This window comes from Chanodichthys erythropterus, chromosome 10, assembly GCF_024489055.1.
Source record: "Chanodichthys erythropterus isolate Z2021 chromosome 10, ASM2448905v1, whole genome shotgun sequence".
In the NCBI taxonomy this organism is placed as follows: domain Eukaryota; kingdom Metazoa; phylum Chordata; class Actinopteri; order Cypriniformes; family Xenocyprididae; genus Chanodichthys; species Chanodichthys erythropterus.
Window position 1 is genome coordinate 32,026,040 of NC_090230.1, and position 20,091 is coordinate 32,046,130.

Here is a 20,091-nt window from a genome sequence, read left to right on the forward strand (position 1 = left end):
ACTGAACTGTTTTAGTTTATTCATCCAGCAAAGCACTTCAGGGCCTCTTTGTGAATATGTAAATTGAAAACAAGAGAAGCAATAAGCGAAAAAGGAGCAAAATGAAATGCATAGAAGAACAGAAATCCAAAGCTTACGATGATATTTACGCAAGTGAAGTCTGTGAACTCGGAAAACAATAAAGCCTCAAATGTTGTTTAAAAGAGGTTCATTGAACAACAAACATCTCAAAACTAAAGTGTGTTTATGATAGAGGGGTGATTAAATATTACAGATGGGTTAGGGTGGTTAACTAGTTGGCTAAAACAAGATTAAAGGGGAAATCAAATTTGTCTTGATCTTTGTACCATTAAAACATCCTCATTATAAACAAAGCATTCATTTAAAAATTCTCATTCAACTTTTTTGAGTTTTAGGGTTTACAGTGAAGTAAATAACTCATTCAATTTGGTCAATGACGTCATTTTTTGTCCACCTTAATAATAATAAAAAACAAAGATATGACACCCAAAGTATGTAAGGAAGTACAACTAGAGCTCTTTTATTGAATCCAAAAGGTTTTAATTTAAGACTTTGAAGTTTTAAAAGGTCATTCGGTTTAACCGTCCAAAGGCCAATAACAGCCATTTTATTTGTGATTAAAACATTTTAAAATGTAATAAATGTATACATTTTTTATTCTTGCATGATTTTATAACATCATATAATCAACAAAATGATAACAGCAAAATGGCATTAAAATTATGTGTATAAGTCGTCGCTTTGTTATGAGAAAGAATGTCCGGAAAAATGAATTTCATTGATGTCATTTGGAGTAACCAATATAAAGGGACCATTTTGGATCAAGTCATGCGGTCAATACCATGTGACAGGATGTGACATCATTCAGACACCTGCAAAGGACCACAAGGTCGTAAAGCAAAGTAACTAACTCTCTTAACTATTTGAAAAAGTCTCTTGCTCATACGCATGTCCCGAAACATCAGGTCATTCTGTACAACCGCTACAAAACATGGAACATGTTGTAATATTTAAAAATAATGCACTAAATATAAAATGTTTGATTGTCCTTTTGCTAGCTAGCTAGATATAAGTCTGTTAGCATTGTTTAAAAAATATATAATCAAATATATATAACCAAAATTGTGGTTAAACCTAATGACTTTTTGGTGACAAATTTCTTGTAAAAAATAACAAAAGCAGTGTTAATTGATTATAAAAACAGCATAATCTCATTGATAACACTTAATACAACTTCAAAATTAATTATATCTAATTATATCTATTAGTCAATGACCCATTAACTAAATCATTTATGTTAATTGCTATCAAAATGTATGAGTTAGCTAACTCAGTGCTTCAAGTTAGGAGCAATTAACATGTATGAGTACTACAAACTCAAAACTTGATAGTTCTGCTTACTTAAAATTGGGAACATCATAACTCAAAAAAAATTATAACTACTACTACTATATATATATATATATATATATATATATATATATATATATATATATATATATATATATATATATATATATATATATATATATATATATATATATATATATATATATATATATATATATATATATATATATATATATTTGTGCAAAAAAATGTATTAACATTATAAGTTAACCCCAAGGAACATATTAAAATAATCAAAAGAAAATCCACGTCATGACCCTTTTAAGTCTGCAGAAAGCACACACATTTTACTCTTTAAAATGCTAATAAAGGACTTCTCAGAAATGCTTTTAGCATGTTTTAGTCACTCTGAACCCTCTCCAACTAGTTGCATCTTTAAATTCATCCCCCATCGCCAATGCTGCCATCAAAGCACTGCTTTGCTAACAAATTCATAACCTTCAACAAAATCTACAAAGACTTCATGGCAATCACCTGCTGTGAGCACAGTTCCTGTTATAATGTATAATCTGCAGGTCTCAACTGATAGTTTAGTGGAATAAATGCTATTTATATGATGAATGTCTTTTAGTTAACCATAGGGCAGTACAATTTTAGGCAAATAATAAATAAATAAATAAATATTCTTTGCAATTTTTCTAATAAAAATTACAATTGAGGTTTAAAATACAATAAAAAAATATTCCAGGTTTCCTGCGCTTGTTTGTAGGGCTGCACAATTTGGTCAAAAGTTTGATGATTATCTATATGACTAATAATAATAATAATAATAATAATTTAAAAAATTATGTAAAAAAAAATTACATAACTTCAAAATGAGAAATATTACTATTGTATTATTGCACTGTAAAAATCATAATAATAAATATTAGTATTTCTTTTTTGTCATCATTATTGTTAATATTAATGTTGTATTTTATTTAATAGCCAATTTTTCAGATAAATATTACAATAGCATTTTTTATTTTGTTTAATATTTTTATATAGAAGTAGAGGTGGTAGTAAAAATAGTTTATTATTTTATTTTATTTTATTTATTTATTTATTTTCATGGTTTCTGTAATAATATTATTATAATAATTGTAAATATTTATCAATAAATATTAAACAAAATGAGAAATATTACTATTGCAATATTGCACTGTAAAAACTAGTAATAATGATAATTTTTTTAGTTTTTTTTACATAACTGCAAAAATGTCATCATTATTATTTTTATTATTATCAATGTTGTATTTTATTCAATATCCAATTTTTCAGTGAAATATTACAATAGTATTTTTTATTTTGTATAATATTTTTATTTAGTAGTAGAGGTAGTAGTAGTAAAAATACATTATTATTATTTATTTATTTATTTTCATGGTCATCACATGACCTTTCTGTAATAATAATATTACAATATTATAAATATTAAGTATTTATCAAGAAATATTAAACAAAAGAAAAATATTACTATTGTAATACTGCACTGTAAAAATTAGTATTTAAAAAAATAATACATTAATAATAATAATAATAATAATGTTTATACAACTGTAAGAAAGAAAACTGCAAAACTAACATTTATGTTTGTGTCTGGGATTTAATAATTGCTCTAAGCCACATTGTGATTTTAGTTATATTTCTATTAATCCTAATTAAGCATCTGAAGATCTGTGTTCAACATCTACTGTATATATCATCAGATCTGTGCCCTAAACCAGCCTAACTCTACATTGCTCCCTTAAGATAAAGTAGTCAACTTAGCGACTAGACAGTTTCTAAAATATATTTTGCATGTCCCCATTCAATATGACCTGAATTTAAATGTAGATCTCTGGAGATTTGAGGCCGTGTGTTTTTAATGCAGCGTATGTCATGCTTGCGTGTCATTAACGCGGAGCCCACTTTTCAACGCTCTTCCCTGAGGAGAAGATTACGGTGTGGTCTGAATATTGCTTTATAAAAACAGGGTGCCAGAGACGTCAAGAGAAGCTGCAGTGCAACATGGGAAGACGGTCCCTTGGCATCCACAGCGGAGAAGAAAAGGTCTGAAGATCTTCCCAGACCCACAACAATGATTCAAGACTTTGCATTCAAAACACAAGACATGTTCGTTCTGTCTACGGCAATACTGTGATCTGAATGGAATTTGCTTCATATAAAAGACCAGACAACTTCTTAAATTTCACGACATGATGATTGCAGATTGAAGTACTGTAGCAGAAATGACTAGACTGGCTAGCATTTATAAAAAAACACACACTACAGTGATTTTACCATGATTCAGGAGGTTTTTAAACACGTTAACAGCTATAAGATAACTTCTGTAACACTACTCTGAAATACAACTAAAGATGTATATCTGTATTTATCCAAATACTGTATATATCAAGTTTACAACAAGGTTCAATTTCTTACATTAGTTAACACGAACCAACAATGACAAATACGTCTAAAGCATTTATTAATCTTAGTCTAGGTCTATTACACATCTGATTGGTCATTGCATTCGGTGCTCAAAATACATGTCTGTGATTGGCTACAATGCTGTTAAACATTATATAAATAGAAACCTTCACAGAGCGCTCGCACATTACACACTCAAGTGTGCTGCACGCATCCTGAAAAGTGAAGCCAAAACATTTTGATCGCCCCCTGGTGGCAGGCTGAAGTATAGGTCATAAACCCCCACCTCTCCATGTAATCGAATGGGACGTGTGCCAAACTAAAAAAATCCAATTCGACTTCAAATAATTTTTTTTCAAAGACGGTTTCTGTCATTTTAGGCAGTTCTTATCATGCAGACATATGTTCAAGTGTCTGTTTTCCAGTTAATTTGGATTTAGTTAGTTATTTGATGCAATAAAAACGGGGTGGAACATCATGATTGACAGCTGTGTTCGCGATTGTGCCATGAGATTTCTCGCCAAGCTCAAAAGCTGTGATATTGCCATGATGGAGTGCGAGGGTGAAATTAGGATTGAATATTTAATCCATTTAATTCAGTTGAATAACAGTCGCTTCAATTCCATCCAGCTCATCCAACAACACGAGCTGCAGAGTCGTACATAGTGCAGCAGGAATCAGAGTTCACTGATCACATGATGAGAGTAAGTGACGAGATGACTGACGAGACCATGGCGGAGGATTCGTTGCACAACAGAGCCTAAAAGCATCTGACAAATGTCTTATCTTTTTTCGCACTCAGCACCACCGCTCCCTATTCACAGAGTACAGCTGATCACAAAATAGAAAGCAAAAGTAAAATGCGATCGCTTTTTCTATACCCCCGCAATTTGAAAGCAGCTCCCTGATGCATGCAAATATCTCCCATTATGAAATGTATCTTAGACTGGGCTGTGAAGCTGTAACAGTCTCTCAGCTCTGTATCATGCTTGAAGAAAAATTGTCTCTATTTGCACTTTGAATATTGAGTACTTCGATTATGGTTATTGTTTGCACTTATTAAGACTAAGAGAAAACTGATATTCATTTATATTTATACGTATTTTATTTCTATGATCAGTTTGTGGAAAGGGGTTCAAATAGGAGGTCAAAAGTTGTAGAAGCTCATCAATCATGTACAGTAAGGTCTGAAGAAACTCGTATGAAATCATACAGGAGAGAAGTCAGTCAGCGGAGTTTGTGGATAAACATTTGGCAGTGTTTGAGTATTGAGTTGTCTTTTACTGCATATGATAATTCATACTCAGAAAGTAGAACTGAAATGACATTCATTACAAGATTATTAGTTAAAACATTTCAAATGCATCTGCGGAATATTTTTCTAGTCATGTATTTCATCATTGAGGATTTCTTAAAAATACTGTATAAAAATCTCGTCTTGCCTCGTCAATCTTGTGTCTTGTCTTGTGAGCTAACTGTCTCGTCACACTCCAAGTCAACAGCCATTTCTTCTTCTACAACGACTTAAGATGTATATCTTAAAGGTGCTAAAGAGGATGTTTTGTTTTATACATTTTTGCAATATTACTTGAAACTGTCTTTACTAACTGATAAAAGACTATTTATTAGGTGCACTGAAAGGAATAATATTAATATTCATCATCTGTGCACGAGGTAGGGCCTTAAAAACATCAGCCAATCATCGCGTAAACGATTGGCCCTCTGGCTTGTCAATCACTGCCGTGACGTTCTTTGTGAGAGACGAGCGTGGCTGCACGCTCCGGTAACTTTCCACACTCCACAGGCGCCGCATGCAATGTTTTTGTCAGGAGACAGGAGTAACAACTGCAGATTATGAGTTACCTGCGGTGAGTCCGACATAATGAATCCACTAACACGACACAGCGAATGCCGGTGGTAAACACTTGTGTTCCAATACTCGTGCATGAGTTTTGGGAGGCGTTCCCTATGGAGTCAAATTAATGCCTTAAAGTTTTGCACAAAAATAAAGTTTTGCAAAACACAAAAATTGTTTTGCAAAACACAAAAATTTATTATTTTTGTTTGTTTTGCAAACAAAAATAATAAATTGAAAAATAAAATAAAGTAGTGCAAAAATAAAAATATAATCAATTACAAAAATCAATGACAGCTGTAATCCTATTTTATCTTTGCCACATATTTTTCATGCTCAAACCTACTAAATCATTTGCAACGCTCATTTTATTCTGTGTTTCAGTCAAGCGTGCGCTCACCATACCGGTTTTCTTTTGCGCTGCACTTTTCTGCGCGGATCTCTTTATGGCACTGGTTTCACGTGGGGGTGGAGTCAAGAAACAGGGGGAGATAAAATAGGATTACAGCAGTCATTGATTTTTGTAATTGATTATATTTTTATTTTTGCACTACTTTATTTTACTTTGCAATTCTTTATTTTTGTTTGTAAAACATTTTTTTATTGCTCAATTCTTCTTTTTTTTTTGTTTGTTTTGCAAAACTTTATTTTTGTGCAAAACTTTAAGGCATTAATTTGACTCCATAGTTCCCTTGAAAGCTGTGAAGGAGGGGGGGTTGTTCTTACGCATGCTCACTAACAGTCTTTTGGTTTCTCAGTCGACGAAAAGATCCTCTTTAGCACCGTTAAGTCATTTTTGTGGGAGTGGAGACACATCTTCCATCATTTTTAGTTCTTTTACAGTCTACTGTTCAAAAAAACAAATGCTCATGCTTCATCACAATCCATCATTTGGATTGTCAAAAAATCATAATCCATCGTTTGGATTGTGATTAAAACGCAGTGGTTGCCTCTAATTTCAAATGACTACATATATTATATATACTACATATACCACATATCACGATCGTGCATCCCTAATGCACGGGAGCCTTTAAAAGAAAGGGGACTGAAATTGGCTTACTGTCTTTATAAGCAAAACTTTTAACATTATCAAATTATACACAATATTCTCTAATATTATATGATATTGTGATAATATATCGCTGATATTAGATGTATCACCCAGCCAGCCTCTGAACTAGCACTGCATGACCTCTTTATCAAAACACCCTTACAAGATCCATCAGAGCTTAAGTACAGGTGAGCGGAGTCATCCCGCTGTGCATTGATCTTAAAATTGCAAGTCACCGCATGCTTCAAATTTGCATTCATACGCCAGTTCATGCATAATCCCTCAGTCTGTGTTTCAACAACACGGTCCACGGCGTCTGTCTTTGATCAGAGCGAGGCCTGCGAACAGAAAGGACAGAATCAGATTTAAGAAATAAAGACAGACAGGGTGAATCTGCATGAATTATCACTCCTTTGAAGTCGCAACGGCCCCCCGGTGAAACAGCCAGGTGTGAGACTTTCCGCAGTTTTCGCGTACCTGCAGGTTTGAGCGCTCAAAAACTACAGCCTAGCAACCAAACAGAATGAAAAAGCGGCTGGGAGTTTTTTAATAAAAGGGATAACACGCAGGGAATGCGGGGAAGAAATGAGTCTAGACGTCCTCTCAGAAAACCGCTTTCAGCCCCAAACGCTCGATCTAAATGACAAAGAGATAAAAAAGCGCACAAACTGGCATTTAAAAGGATAAAGACTAAAAACAGAGCTGAGCGACTGCAAGGCCTTTCAGTGTGTTTTTGTGTCGCTGGCGCACATGTTTGGATGCACAGCGCCGCTCCCACAGTTTTCTCCTTCCCATGGGCCCTCTAAAGGGGCAAAACATGGCTGTTGTGCCAACATGGACATCTATGCGAGGCTGGGAAGAAGAGGAGGGGCGGTCAGCGAGCGCTGACAGAAGTAAATAGCCTTCTCAGAGCGGCCGCTGTTATTGAGCCTTAATTAAAGCCGACCTCAGCTCGTGACCCCGCCGAGACGAAACAGCAGGACTATTGCTATGACCCTGCCCTGAACGTCACCTCCATGCATCTTCACTCCACTGCACTGCGCTACGACATGCCATTAAGATACAAAGCACTCAGGTAATAAGGCTGGGCGATATACAGTAGAGGCCAAAAGTGATGTCCAGAGGGGATATTTGTTTTTTACGACCCTACGAGTTCAATTAAACCATCAAAATATATGAGGGGAGAACAACACACTAAACTTGGTTAAGATATTTCTCTGACAAACTAAAAAGGCAAACTACAGCTACAGGTTTAATTTTACTATGCACAACAAAAGCATAGAAAAACAAAAAGCTCACACCGACTGCAATATAATAAGTTATTAATATTTTGTTGGTTCTCTCTTGTTTTTGCAAAATTTCAATTTTGTCTCAATGTTTCATTGCATTATCACCACAGATAAAATCCACTCCAAGCACAACTGTGCAATATGCTTGCAAAATCTTTATTCAAATATTATTAAAAATTAGTTAAAGGGTGAAGTTGTCAATTTTCATAGGCTGGACATAATTTGTCTGTATTTTAACATACTAGTTTCAACATTAATTTGTTGCTGATACAAAATTATTTATTTGGCCAATGTTTCCTAAAGATTTCACCGATAAGCCATTTTGATTCATTGCCATGAATCAGTTCTTTTCGAATCATTTGTTTCAATGAACGAGTCATTTGCTTCATCACTCCCATGTTCATTTGGTAAATTGCATGCCTTGAAAGGTTCATGTAAAAAATATATGCAGGAAACTATTTATTACTAACTACTGTTAAATTGCTGCATAGTAAGCTAAATAACTTATTTAAAAAGTATTAATTATACTTGTAGACGTTTAATTAAAAATTGTGTGGAAAAAATGTCTTATTTTAAATCACACTGTACTCTTTAAAATGTCAAAAAAGGACATTAGATGCTATATTCACTGAAGATTAAAAAGATAACATTAAATTAATTTTTAATCTAATTTTAATAATACAATATTTTATATAAAAGCAAGTAAAATTATATATATAGTATTTTATATAGTAGTTTAATAATAATATATATATATATATATATATATATATATATATATATATTTTTTTTTTTTTTTTTTTTTTTTTTTTTAGTAGTGTAACATTACATGTATTCATCCTGAACCATACAGTCAGTCACAGGCAATTCACACTCCAATCCAGAAGGATGTGTGTGCGGTAATGCAACGCTGTTTGCTAACAGGAAAAAGTGCAAAAAGAGAAGAAAATGGGCATATTCTTCATACCTCGCTTAATATATCTGAGATGATTTGACAGATGCCAGATCTTCTGAACTCTGGCTAATTTGGTTCCTGAAACGAATTTGCAGATTGGATTAAAATATCTGGATTAAGTTGTCTAAGATTACCGCATGTTCTCGTGTTCCATGAAAAGGGTAGATGTATTGATGCTCGAAACCACGATCAGCAATGCAGCGATTGGCTGGAGTCAAGACGGCAGGATAATTACATCATAGAATGAGAAAAGACACCTGACGAAAAACTTGACAAATTTCTAGACATTTATAAGGAAACAGCCAAGCGAATAAATGACAGAAGAACGACATAAATGTTATAATAGATAAATGAAATTTTCTCATTTTTTTTTTTTTTTTTTTTTTTTTACATGATTACCCAATTATTTAGGCTATATTCACAATTTCTAGTATTTGTATAGGCAATTTTTTATTTCAATGTTGTAATTAGCAACTAATTTACCTTTGACAGCATTAATTAAAGTTTCTTAAGGGTCAAGATCTGCTTCTCCTGCGCTTTATCAAGCCACTCCCATAATATCGGTTGCTGTTCAAATGCACAAATGCATGTACGGCATAGACATCTGTACATCATGTGTGTAAGACTCCAGTAAAAATTATTACGTAATTATTCCCTCACGAATGAATCTCTCAAAGAGTAAAACTGTCGGTGTCTATATTATGACACTACACGGCATTATAGTATTATTTTATAATATTATTATTATTGTCCCTGGTTTACATTAGGGTACTCTTGTGGGAAAGTAGCAGTGGCTGGGACAGACTTTAAGCATCACCTCCGCTTAAAAAGATGCAATCTAATCCCGTTTACATGAAATAATCCTAATAAGGTTTGAGTTTACGGACCTGTTGCTATGACAGCAAACAACGAACAATCCAAAATCATGCCAAATCGTCAATCATATCCAGCTAATTGAGTTAGCGAGGTACGAAGAATATGCCCCAGATGATCAGTATAGATATGTTTATAAGTAATCTCAGTGTTTCAATTGTGGAAAGACATCAGTAAAACAGCTTGAGAATAATACCTCACTCAGCATTACATTCACCTCAGGCAAGTCACTCAGTGTCCACAGCATGTTAGTTCACTAGAGAAATCAACTGTAGTGGAGCATTTATCCTTAAAAAAATGTTAATTGTAATTGAATTTATTTAAAAGAGAGACACAATTTGTTTACTAAACCACTGTTTAACAAAAAAAAAAAAAGAAGAAAAAATAAACAAGTTGAAGTTTATTTTTATCCCCCTTCCTGTACTGAACCGTGACTTTAATACCGAGGTACGTACCGAACCGTTATGTTTGTGTATCATATATGTATTCATTTACAAGGCTGAAAACTATGAGTTCTTATAGTCATACCGATAAACTCTGGCACCATGTCTTCTTATCATAAGAGTTAAACTCAAAAACATCTCTCGGCAAGCACAAACACTTCAAACGACGCATAAATACAGATAAAAACACTGATGTCTCCAGTCTTTCAGCGTCCTCGAGTTCTGGCAGGAGAATGCTGATGAAGCGACACTTGTCTGCGTTCATTTGCCTTCTCTTCACATTCATCACTCGCCGTGGCCTCTCTGAAAGGGTTGAGAGGTGTCTGAGTGTGTGACGAAGAGGAAAAACATCAACAGCTTTCAATCAACACAAGGACTTACAACTAGTTTATCATTCTTGCATGGCTGTCAGGTGTGAAGTACTGGCTCATTGAACAAGTTCCCCTACAAAAAAGCCATTTTAATGTCTGCCATGTCTCTTTTCCTTACAGATATGAGAGATTGAGAGCTGTAAACACAAGTCCAGATAACAGATTACAGAAACAAACACTTGAAATGTCGGAATGTCCTTCATTAGATCAAGTGTCTGTATCTGTGCACAAACACGGCAAGATCTTTTATTACCGTCCTCATTTTTTTCTAAATGACTTAATCAATTGCAGCCGCAATACATTTTACATGTATTCGAACACTGAAAAAAAAGTTTAAATTCTCTTTAAAGGTGCCCTAGAGATGCCTTTTTAAAAGATGTAATATAAGTCTAAGGTGTGCCCTGAATGTTTCAGCTCAAAATACCCCATAGATTTTTAGCTGCCTATTTTGAGCCATTATTACATATGCACCGATTAAGCGTGCGGCCCCTTTAAATCTCCCGCTCCCCGCCCCCGCGAGCTCTCGACAGCCTTAAACAGCAAAGTTCACACAGCTAATATAACCCTCAAAATGGATCTTTACAAAGTGTTCGTCATGCATGCATCGATTCCTCTAAACAACGATTAGTTTAAACAAATGAGATTTATATAAGAAGGAGGAAACAATGGAGTTTGAGACTCACTGTATGTCATTTCCATGTACTGAACTCTTGTTATTCAACTATGCCGACGTAAATTCAATTTTTTAATCTAGGGCACCTTTAATATCTATATTGTTTAACCTAGACAGCAATGGGATTAAATAGAGTGCAAATGATGATTTCTCTTCTCTAGTGTTTCAACAGGGTCTCAAACTGTTCTCAGATTTACAAATATGCCAAATTCTGCTATCAAAAGTCAGAGATCTCAATTTTACCAATAAAACATTTCTATATTACAGAGACAAGGTCTTATAATCCACACTGCACCATTTATGCAACATCAGTCATTGCCTAAATCTTGTGTCTGGTTGAGGAGAGATGTGCCGTTATGTTTTCATCATGTTATCAGACTTTGGTTTTTGCATGGAATATACAACAAACTGACTATAAAATTGCATGCACTAATGTTTGAGCTTTAAATGTTTTTAAAAGAATTCTCTTCTGCTCATCAAGGCTTCAATTATTTGTCCAAAATTACAGTAAAAGCAGTAATATTGTGAAATATTATAGCAATTTAAAATAACTCTCTTTCTATGGAAGCTTGTTTCCACCATGAAATAAAAAATAAAAAAAATCTCAGAATTGCAAGATATAAAATAGCAATTCTGACTTTTTCCTAACATTTCTGACATTTCTTCTTCTTCTTCTGATGAATTGTGAGAAAAAAATTCACAATTGCTTTTTTTACTTTTTTATTTATTGGCGGAAACAAGCTTTCATAGTGTTCTATTTGTATAGATGTTAATATGTAACTTATTCCTGTGATCAAAGCTGAATTTTCAGCATCGTTACTCCAGTCTTCAATGTCACATGATCCTTCAGAAATCATTCTAATATACTGATTTGATACGTAAAGAAACATTTCTGATTATTAATATTAACATTGAAAACAGTTCATATTTTTGTGGAAACCTTGATACATTATTTATTAGGATTTTTTGATGAATAGAAAGTTCAAAAGAACAGCATTTATTTGAAATACAAATATTTTTATAGCCATATTTTTATATTTCAGTCAATTTTTATTTAGATTTTTTAAAGAAACATCTGAGACAAAGTTTATGCTCTAATAAGTCCCTGAACTATGAAACTACAAAAATTATTTATTTTTTCTTCTAGGAAAAGTCATAACTTCATATTTGGTGTGTTTATTTGTGTTTTTATGAGACTTTTTGGCAGAAGCGCTCCACATATGAGTAACAGGGCAAAACTGCAGCGTTTTCAAGCCTGTAAAGTCGACTGTTATTGTCTTCGCAGCACAAGTTTGCTGGAGAATTCGTTCAGGATTTCCACAACAAAACAGAAGCTCGGCCCCACACCCACTACTTCCTCCTATTCTGTTCCAAAAGGAAGCACGGCCTCTCCGACACTGTCTGCTCGTTCCCACAGAACTTCCTCGGGTAGATCTCGGAGCACGGCACTTGTGGCGCTGGTTAGTTCGAACGCTCACCCTTGTCTCTCAGAGGAACCCGCTGCTCATAAAGAAAACAATTTCACACATTTTGGTTCAGTAAAATGGAACCCATGTTTCTGCCCTTTTCTCGGTGCCAAATGAGAAAGTCCCGCCTTTCTGGCTCCGTGCAGCAAATTAAAAGTCATAGAGCAGAAGACAGGCAGCTGTGCATGCCGAGGTTAACGTTCCTCGCTGGGTTTGGGTTTTGCCACATGTGCTTTGGGCCGGGGAGGAGAGGATTTTGTGTGGTCAGAGCGAGACCAAACCGAAGTACCACTCAAGTCTGAGCAAAACGCTTTACTCTCAGAGCTTCCACGGTTTATGAATGAGAAAAGGATATTTTAATATCCTCAGTTTCTATTAAAGCCAACATGTTTGTGTGATTATACAAAATACTTATGACTAGAGCTGTTAAGATTGCACACATATGTGTGGGCCGCCCAGCTTAACAAAGTCATATAATACAAATACGCTGGCCGACAACTTAAGAACACAAAGTTCATCAGAAATGAGCAGACTGAGCTTATCGAACCTGCAACGTTTGTATTAGCAGCACAAAACCCTAACCATTGAGCAACAAACATCCAATACCTGTGTGAGACTGTATGCTTGTAGCTGTAAGAGCGCATATACATTAGCAGAAAAGCCTGTGAAATAGTGTTGTTTGTTAGCAAGTCCATCACAGCGAGCCCTTTAACCGTTGCCAAAGCAGACGAGCTCCTGCCGCAAGGCCACTACTGTGATCATTTTTCAGACGCTGACTTTGCCGTGATGTTCTGCTGTGAGGGCCAGTTAACATCACAGCTGAGAAATGTTAAGCAAAGAGGCGATCTGGCAAAATCTCAAGCTTTCCGCTTGCTGTACCTGCAATGAATGCTGAAGAAACAAACAAACAAACAAACAAAGCATGGACGATGGCGATGATCTCTGCTCCTTTGAGCTGAGGAATAAAACGGTTCAATGCAAAAATTAATTGTACTTAGTCTTGTTTTCCAGTACAAATATCTAAACGTTCTTAAATCAAGATGCATTTACATTAGAAGTCTAAAAAATGTACCGAAATTAAGGGAGTGACTTAAAATCAAAGGGAAAGCAAGATTATTTTTCTGACCCCATTGGCAGATATTTTGTCTTGTTTTAAGCAAAAGTTAAAGTCAAAATGAGAAAGCAAGACTTCATATCTTATTTAAGTTTGCTTCTTGATTTAAAGTCAGCATGAAACGGAAGTTGCAATAGCATTTTCTTCCCTATCATATCGGATATCTGAATGAAACGGCTTCTCAAACAAGAACAAATGTAGGGCGGGGCTTGATTCTGTGCATGGGGAATTGATTGGTTTGCTATTGGTGGATCTCATGTGAGTGACAGGTTGCCCCGCCCTCGTTTTCAGAGAACAGAAGAGATGATGCAAGCGGGAGGGGAAGTTATTTTGATTCAAGATTACGAAGCACATGATTAGAAAAAAATAATAATGTGCACAGATATCATTTATACGGAGCGGAAGTAAATCATACACATGATTTACTATTTCATTCCCTTGATTTAAAATCGTGCACACAACTTATTTCATTCCCTCAGTTTATATATCGTGCATGTGATTGAGCAAATCGAGAGGACGAATTAGTAAAACGTGTGCACGATTTAACCTACTATTTTTTTCATGCATGCACGTTTATAATAAATACTGCAGTATTCCATAAAACAAAAATTTGAATTTCATGGTGACTTAAAGAATGTTTAGACATCTATCTGTACTGGAAAACAGGACAAAAATTCTCAGTAAGAAAATAGAATAACAGTGTATAAAGCACATGAAGAACAACTGCGGAAGCCGAGGGATGTTTTCACCTATAGCCTGGAACAAATGATATGCAGCCCCGCCCACAAACTCACCTTCGGCCATTTAGGGTTAAGGAGGCGGGCTTTGACTGCGTCGTCCAGGGCGGTCTGGTACTGGCCCAATTTGAGGTGGGCAGCCGAGCGGTTGCTGTAAAGGATGCAGTTCTGTGGGTCGGCACGCAGAGCCTCGCCGTACAACTTCACGGCGGTCTGGAAGTCTCCCAGCTGGCAGGCCTCGTTGCTCTGCCGCACCTTCTCCATGAACTCTGCCTTGCTGAGGCCCGGGCCTTCGGCTGCAGCGTGAACGGCCCTGCCCAGCGCTCGCGGTCCAAACAGACCAAACTGACCAGGAGGAACACAAATGAGAGAGACGCATTAGCAGATATATTAGTGGATTTGTTTGTATTATATGCAGCAAGAAGGCTTTAAATGCCAATTTCAAATAAATAAAAAAAAAGTAGCATGTTTGTTTTCTATAATAACTGTTTTAAACATTGATAATAATTAATGTTTCTTCAAATCAGCATATTAGAATGATTTCTGAAGGATCATGTGATTGAAGACTGGAGTAATGATGCTGAAAATTCAGATTTGATCACAGAAATAAATTACAGTTTAACATATATTCACATGGAAAACAGTTATTTGAAACGGTAATAATATTTCACAATTTTTACTGTATTTATTGTATTTTTAAATCAAATAATAGTGGCATTTGTGAGCAAAACAGACTTAAAAAAAATAAAATAAAATACCACCACCAAAACTTTGAATGGTATTGTATCAAATACTCACAAAATACTGAAACTAAACTCCAAAAACGGATTCATAAATTGCCATGATGATGATGATGATGACGACATGACACACATTAACATATGATGCCCACATTTACCTATTCTGTATTCAGCAACTTGACCCACCCATGAACAACATTTAGCCAATCATAACAGGAGTTATTTGCATAAAGTCTTAATTTTTTGCTTAAAGTCCAAAAAAAAGGTTTGAGTAAGGGTGATAAACTGCTTTTGGTGCATCTTGATTGACATTATAAATGGGAAAAATTCAAAACATGACCCATTTATTAAAAATGATTCTGTTGTGTATAACATGTAGCAAAGCAGATTTGTACGGTTTTAGGATTATATTGGCAGGGTCAAACACAAAGAAATCGCAGAAGAAACCCTTCTTCTTAATCTCTTGGAAAGCTCAAAAGAACAACCCTTACAGAATGTCACAACAGCAAACACTATTACACAAATACTATAGATCAGAATATATTTATTCATTATATATTGCTAATAAGCTGATATGGTCGCCGTAATGGTGACGATTACATGTACAAGAGAGACACCTCTGTTAGGTGAGCACAGCAAACCACATTGATAAATGTCTAATTGAAATAACTGAAGAAGAAATTGACAGAAAATGGGTTAAAAATGGCTCATGACATTCATTTATTGAGCTAAAGCTATTTATTATTTCAAAATAATATCATATATTCGGTTATATTGTGTCTGCACATAACGCTAGCGTCAGGCCGCGCTCATTGTTTTGGCTGTGAGGTCGATTCCTCGGGGAGACACACACCAGTGGCTCCTGCTGACTTTGGAGAATGCAGGAATTTTATGACTAGCCACCTAAGAGCTTCACATCTGGAGAATTCCCAAGAGCGACAGGGAAAAACAGGGAGGGGTTGGAGATGGAGAGAGAAAGTAAAACGGCAGGCGAAGAAAGCCACTCCAGCCTGTAATCTCACACACAGGCCACACCCCTCCTCCCTTCTGCAGGAATTCTGGGATAGCACAGCGGGATAATTACTTCCAGAGAGGCCAAAAGGAAGAGCCGGAGCAGTAGAACGACAGCATGAGTGAAGGAGAGGAACGAAAATGGACAGGAAGACACACAGCACATCAGTGGGAAAGAAACCGAGTGCAAAAAGAAGCAGGGAGATGTGAGAGAAGCTGAATTTTGTACCAAGTTACAACATTAAGAAGCAAAACAGCTGAACGACAGAGAAAAAGTCACTACAAAAGGCAGTTATTCAATGTCACTGTTTCTGAACTCCCTGAAACGCCTCCATTGTAGTCTTGAGTTTCTTCCAGGAATGAACATGTTACAATATTCCTCATTTAAATAATAATTTATATGCAGAATAAAGGGTCAGGGCCTGGTTGAGTTAGTTACTAGTGTGTTGAAACTGGTGGTTATGGTAATGGGCGGGGCATTTCCCAAACACACTCAAAGTGCTCGACCAATCACAACACATTGCTCTAGCCGACCAATCAGAGCACATTGTGCTTTTCAGAAGGAGGGGCTTCATAGAGATAGGAACTAAACAGAGCGTTACTGACAGACTGTGAAGAGACGAGCTGCAACTATGGAGAATATGAGGAAAATAATCAACATTCAAGCATTAAAACCTGTTCTAGCAGAGCCCAAAAACAACATCAAGAAGACTTTGAAAAAGGGTATAATAGGTCCTCTTTAAAGGCATCATTTACATGCCTATGTAATAAGTAGGAAAACACATTATGATTCCTTTAAAATACCTTCTTTTAGCCAAATCTAAGGTAATATCAGTATCTATCCTTCAGACAATTTCAATCCCATAATACCCTGCTATTAAGTTAAATGAAAACATGAATCCAAGATGGCAAACACTGTTGACGTTGATTGCAAATTTAATTCAATACTGGAAAGTAATGATAAAATACCCAATATTTAAGCCAATATTGTGTGTGCCACGTATTTAAGTCTACTAGAATATCATGTTGTTAGTTTAGCACCAAACTGGAAACAATAGACTGTTTCATGTTCTGTGGGACACATTATGAAGCGATCTTCACCTGGTGGACACAAACAGATAGAAATAGTCTTACAATAAACCATAACACCTTAGAAACAGCCGTCTGCCGGATGCTAGTTATTTTAGTTTATAAAAGTTTTACATATGGATATTTTTCTTACAAAAACCAATCGCATTGCATTAGAAGGCCTTTATTAACCCAACACTATGACACCACAACCTAGAAAAACCTTTAACATTAAATTTTTTTTTTTACTGTGATTTTTATTTTTGAACATTTAGTTCCCTGGTGTGGTTTGAACATGTCCAATTGTTTTGAAGCTTCAGGAAAGTCTGGCGAAATCTACATCCACCCCATCCAGGGCTAGACACAGATAACAGTGTTAGGCGTATTTATGTTGGCCGCTGTCTATATGGGCAGATAATGACAGCCTTGGTGGAGGTAATTCTGAACAGACAAATCTGGCCGCACCAGCGCAGAGATGGAGCCGGTGGTCATCTTCATCTTCAGCTGAGACAACAGACCTCACAATGTTGATCAGCACGAGAACACGTAACATATGGAACACATGTACAACTCCAACTTCGTTCAACAGGCCAAAAATAACAACTGTAAACTGACCACACACATAATAATGGACATGCTGAATGTAGTCATGCTCCAGTCCTCAGTGATCTCTGGACACGGACTAATTCCATTAGTGTCTTGAGTGATTTGATTGATTATCTTCAAGTCGAAATGGACAGAGAACATCAAGACGATACCGAATCTGAGCTAACGCTGGTCACAACCCAAACCAGAAATGTCAAATAATGACCTTGAAGGTCCATTTCTCATGAATACTTCACTATTGAGTGAACTTTTTTTCAAATAAAAGAGTTAAACTGCAAAAATGCTTTATCTGACATAAAATGAAACCACATGACCTCCCATATTTTTACATCAATGATGCTTATTTTCCCAGATATTAAGTAAGAAGATGTTTAATAAAGTCTATGATTATTTACACTAGTATTCAAAACTTTGGGGTCAGTAAGATTTTTTTAGTGATTCTGAAAGAAGTCTCTTCTGTTCACCAAGGCTGATCAGCAATACAGAAAAAAAAACAATAATATTGTAAAATGTAATTTATTCCTGTGATCAAAGCTGATTTTTCAGCATCGTTACTCCAGTCTTCAGTGTCACATGATCCTTCAGAAATCATTCTAATATGATGATTTGCTGCTCAGGAAACATTTCTGATTATTATCAATGTTGAAAACAGTTCATATTTTTGTGGAAACTAAAACATTTTTTTCAGGATTCTTTGATGAATACAAAGTTCAAAAGAACAGCATTTATTTTGAGGTTCTAAACAGAACATTAAAGGATTCTGCAGGCACTTCATATATAGAACCTTTTAGGGGTTCTATCATGGGATTATTTTATGAATTTAGTTTTAATTAAAAAAAATGTAATAAAATCTTAATTTTATTAATTAAACAGCTCGTAAACATACTTTATCACTAAAGAAAATTTAAATAACCTGTTAAAGGAGACCTATAATGCTCCTTTTACCAGATGTAATATAAGTCTCTAATATACATGTCTGTGAAGTTTCAGCTCAAAATCCCCCACTGATCATTTATTATAGCTTGTCAAATTTGCCCCTATTTGGGTGTGAGCAAAAACACGCCGTTTTTGTGTGTGTCCCTTTAAATGCAAATGAGCTGCTGCTCCCGCCCCCTTTCCAGAAGAGGGCGGAGCTTTAACAGCTCAACAGCAACAAAGCTGGAGAATCTCACGCAGACAAAATGAGGAAAGTGTTCAGCCTTACATTGTTCAAACCGGAGTCGACACTGATGGAGAGACTCAGGAAGAAGTTACAACTTTTAGGACGTTTCTGAATGGTTAGTGGATAAATTGATGTAGTTGCTGTGGAGTTGATTCAACTCATCCACTAGCATGTGCCGTCATGTTCATCTTTTGTGTTGAATTGACCCTCGTTTGTGAAGCAGTCCGGCGTAAAATGACGGCATGAACAACAACACTCGACTACAACAACTCTTCCTCTTCTCTAAAGCAGCCCAACATGGCCCCGCCCCTTTGTTGCATGTTCTCAGGGGCGGGGTTTATGTAAATTTTAGGGTTAGTGATGTCCCCAACCCGGGAAGAAGCTCGTTGTAGTCCTTAAAAAGCGATTTCTGTAACAGAAAATATCTCCTTTGCATTGAACTTTGAGCCTCATAACTTTGCAGATGTTGTTTATGCTCAAACAGCAACATTACACACCAACTAAAGTTAAGAAAGTGAAATCATAATCAACCACCCCTTTAAACATGACAGTCTTTTTTGGCATAAAACGTTCTTTAAAATCAAATCAAGAACCCTAATAGAACCCCATTGAACCTTTCTTCTCCAGAGTGTAGTGTAAGGAGTCACGCACAAGCTGAGCAAATGCTTTAGAAATGACTAAAGCATAAGTGCTTTCTCCAGGTATTACAGACCTCTTTGAAATAATCTCTAGCAAAACAGAACAATAATGCAGCATCATTAACAATAATGTTCTGGCCCTAATGATCAATAATCTAAATCTGCCCACTGACTGTTTATGCACCATTGTAAACACAGGTGTAATGGACATGAG

The 20,091-nt window shown here is 35.6% G+C and overlaps 1 protein-coding gene across 1 annotated transcript in view; it reads right to left on the reverse strand.

Moving 5' to 3' along the window:
- The window catches only part of ttc28 (tetratricopeptide repeat domain 28), a 329,726-nt gene that overhangs the window by 305,835 nt on the left and 3,800 nt on the right, over nucleotides 1-20,091 (reverse strand). The window contains exon 2 of the mRNA XM_067397333.1: nucleotides 14,710-14,997. Coding sequence (XP_067253434.1) covers nucleotides 14,710-14,997 — 288 coding nt within the window. The remainder of the gene's footprint in view (nucleotides 1-14,709; nucleotides 14,998-20,091) is intronic.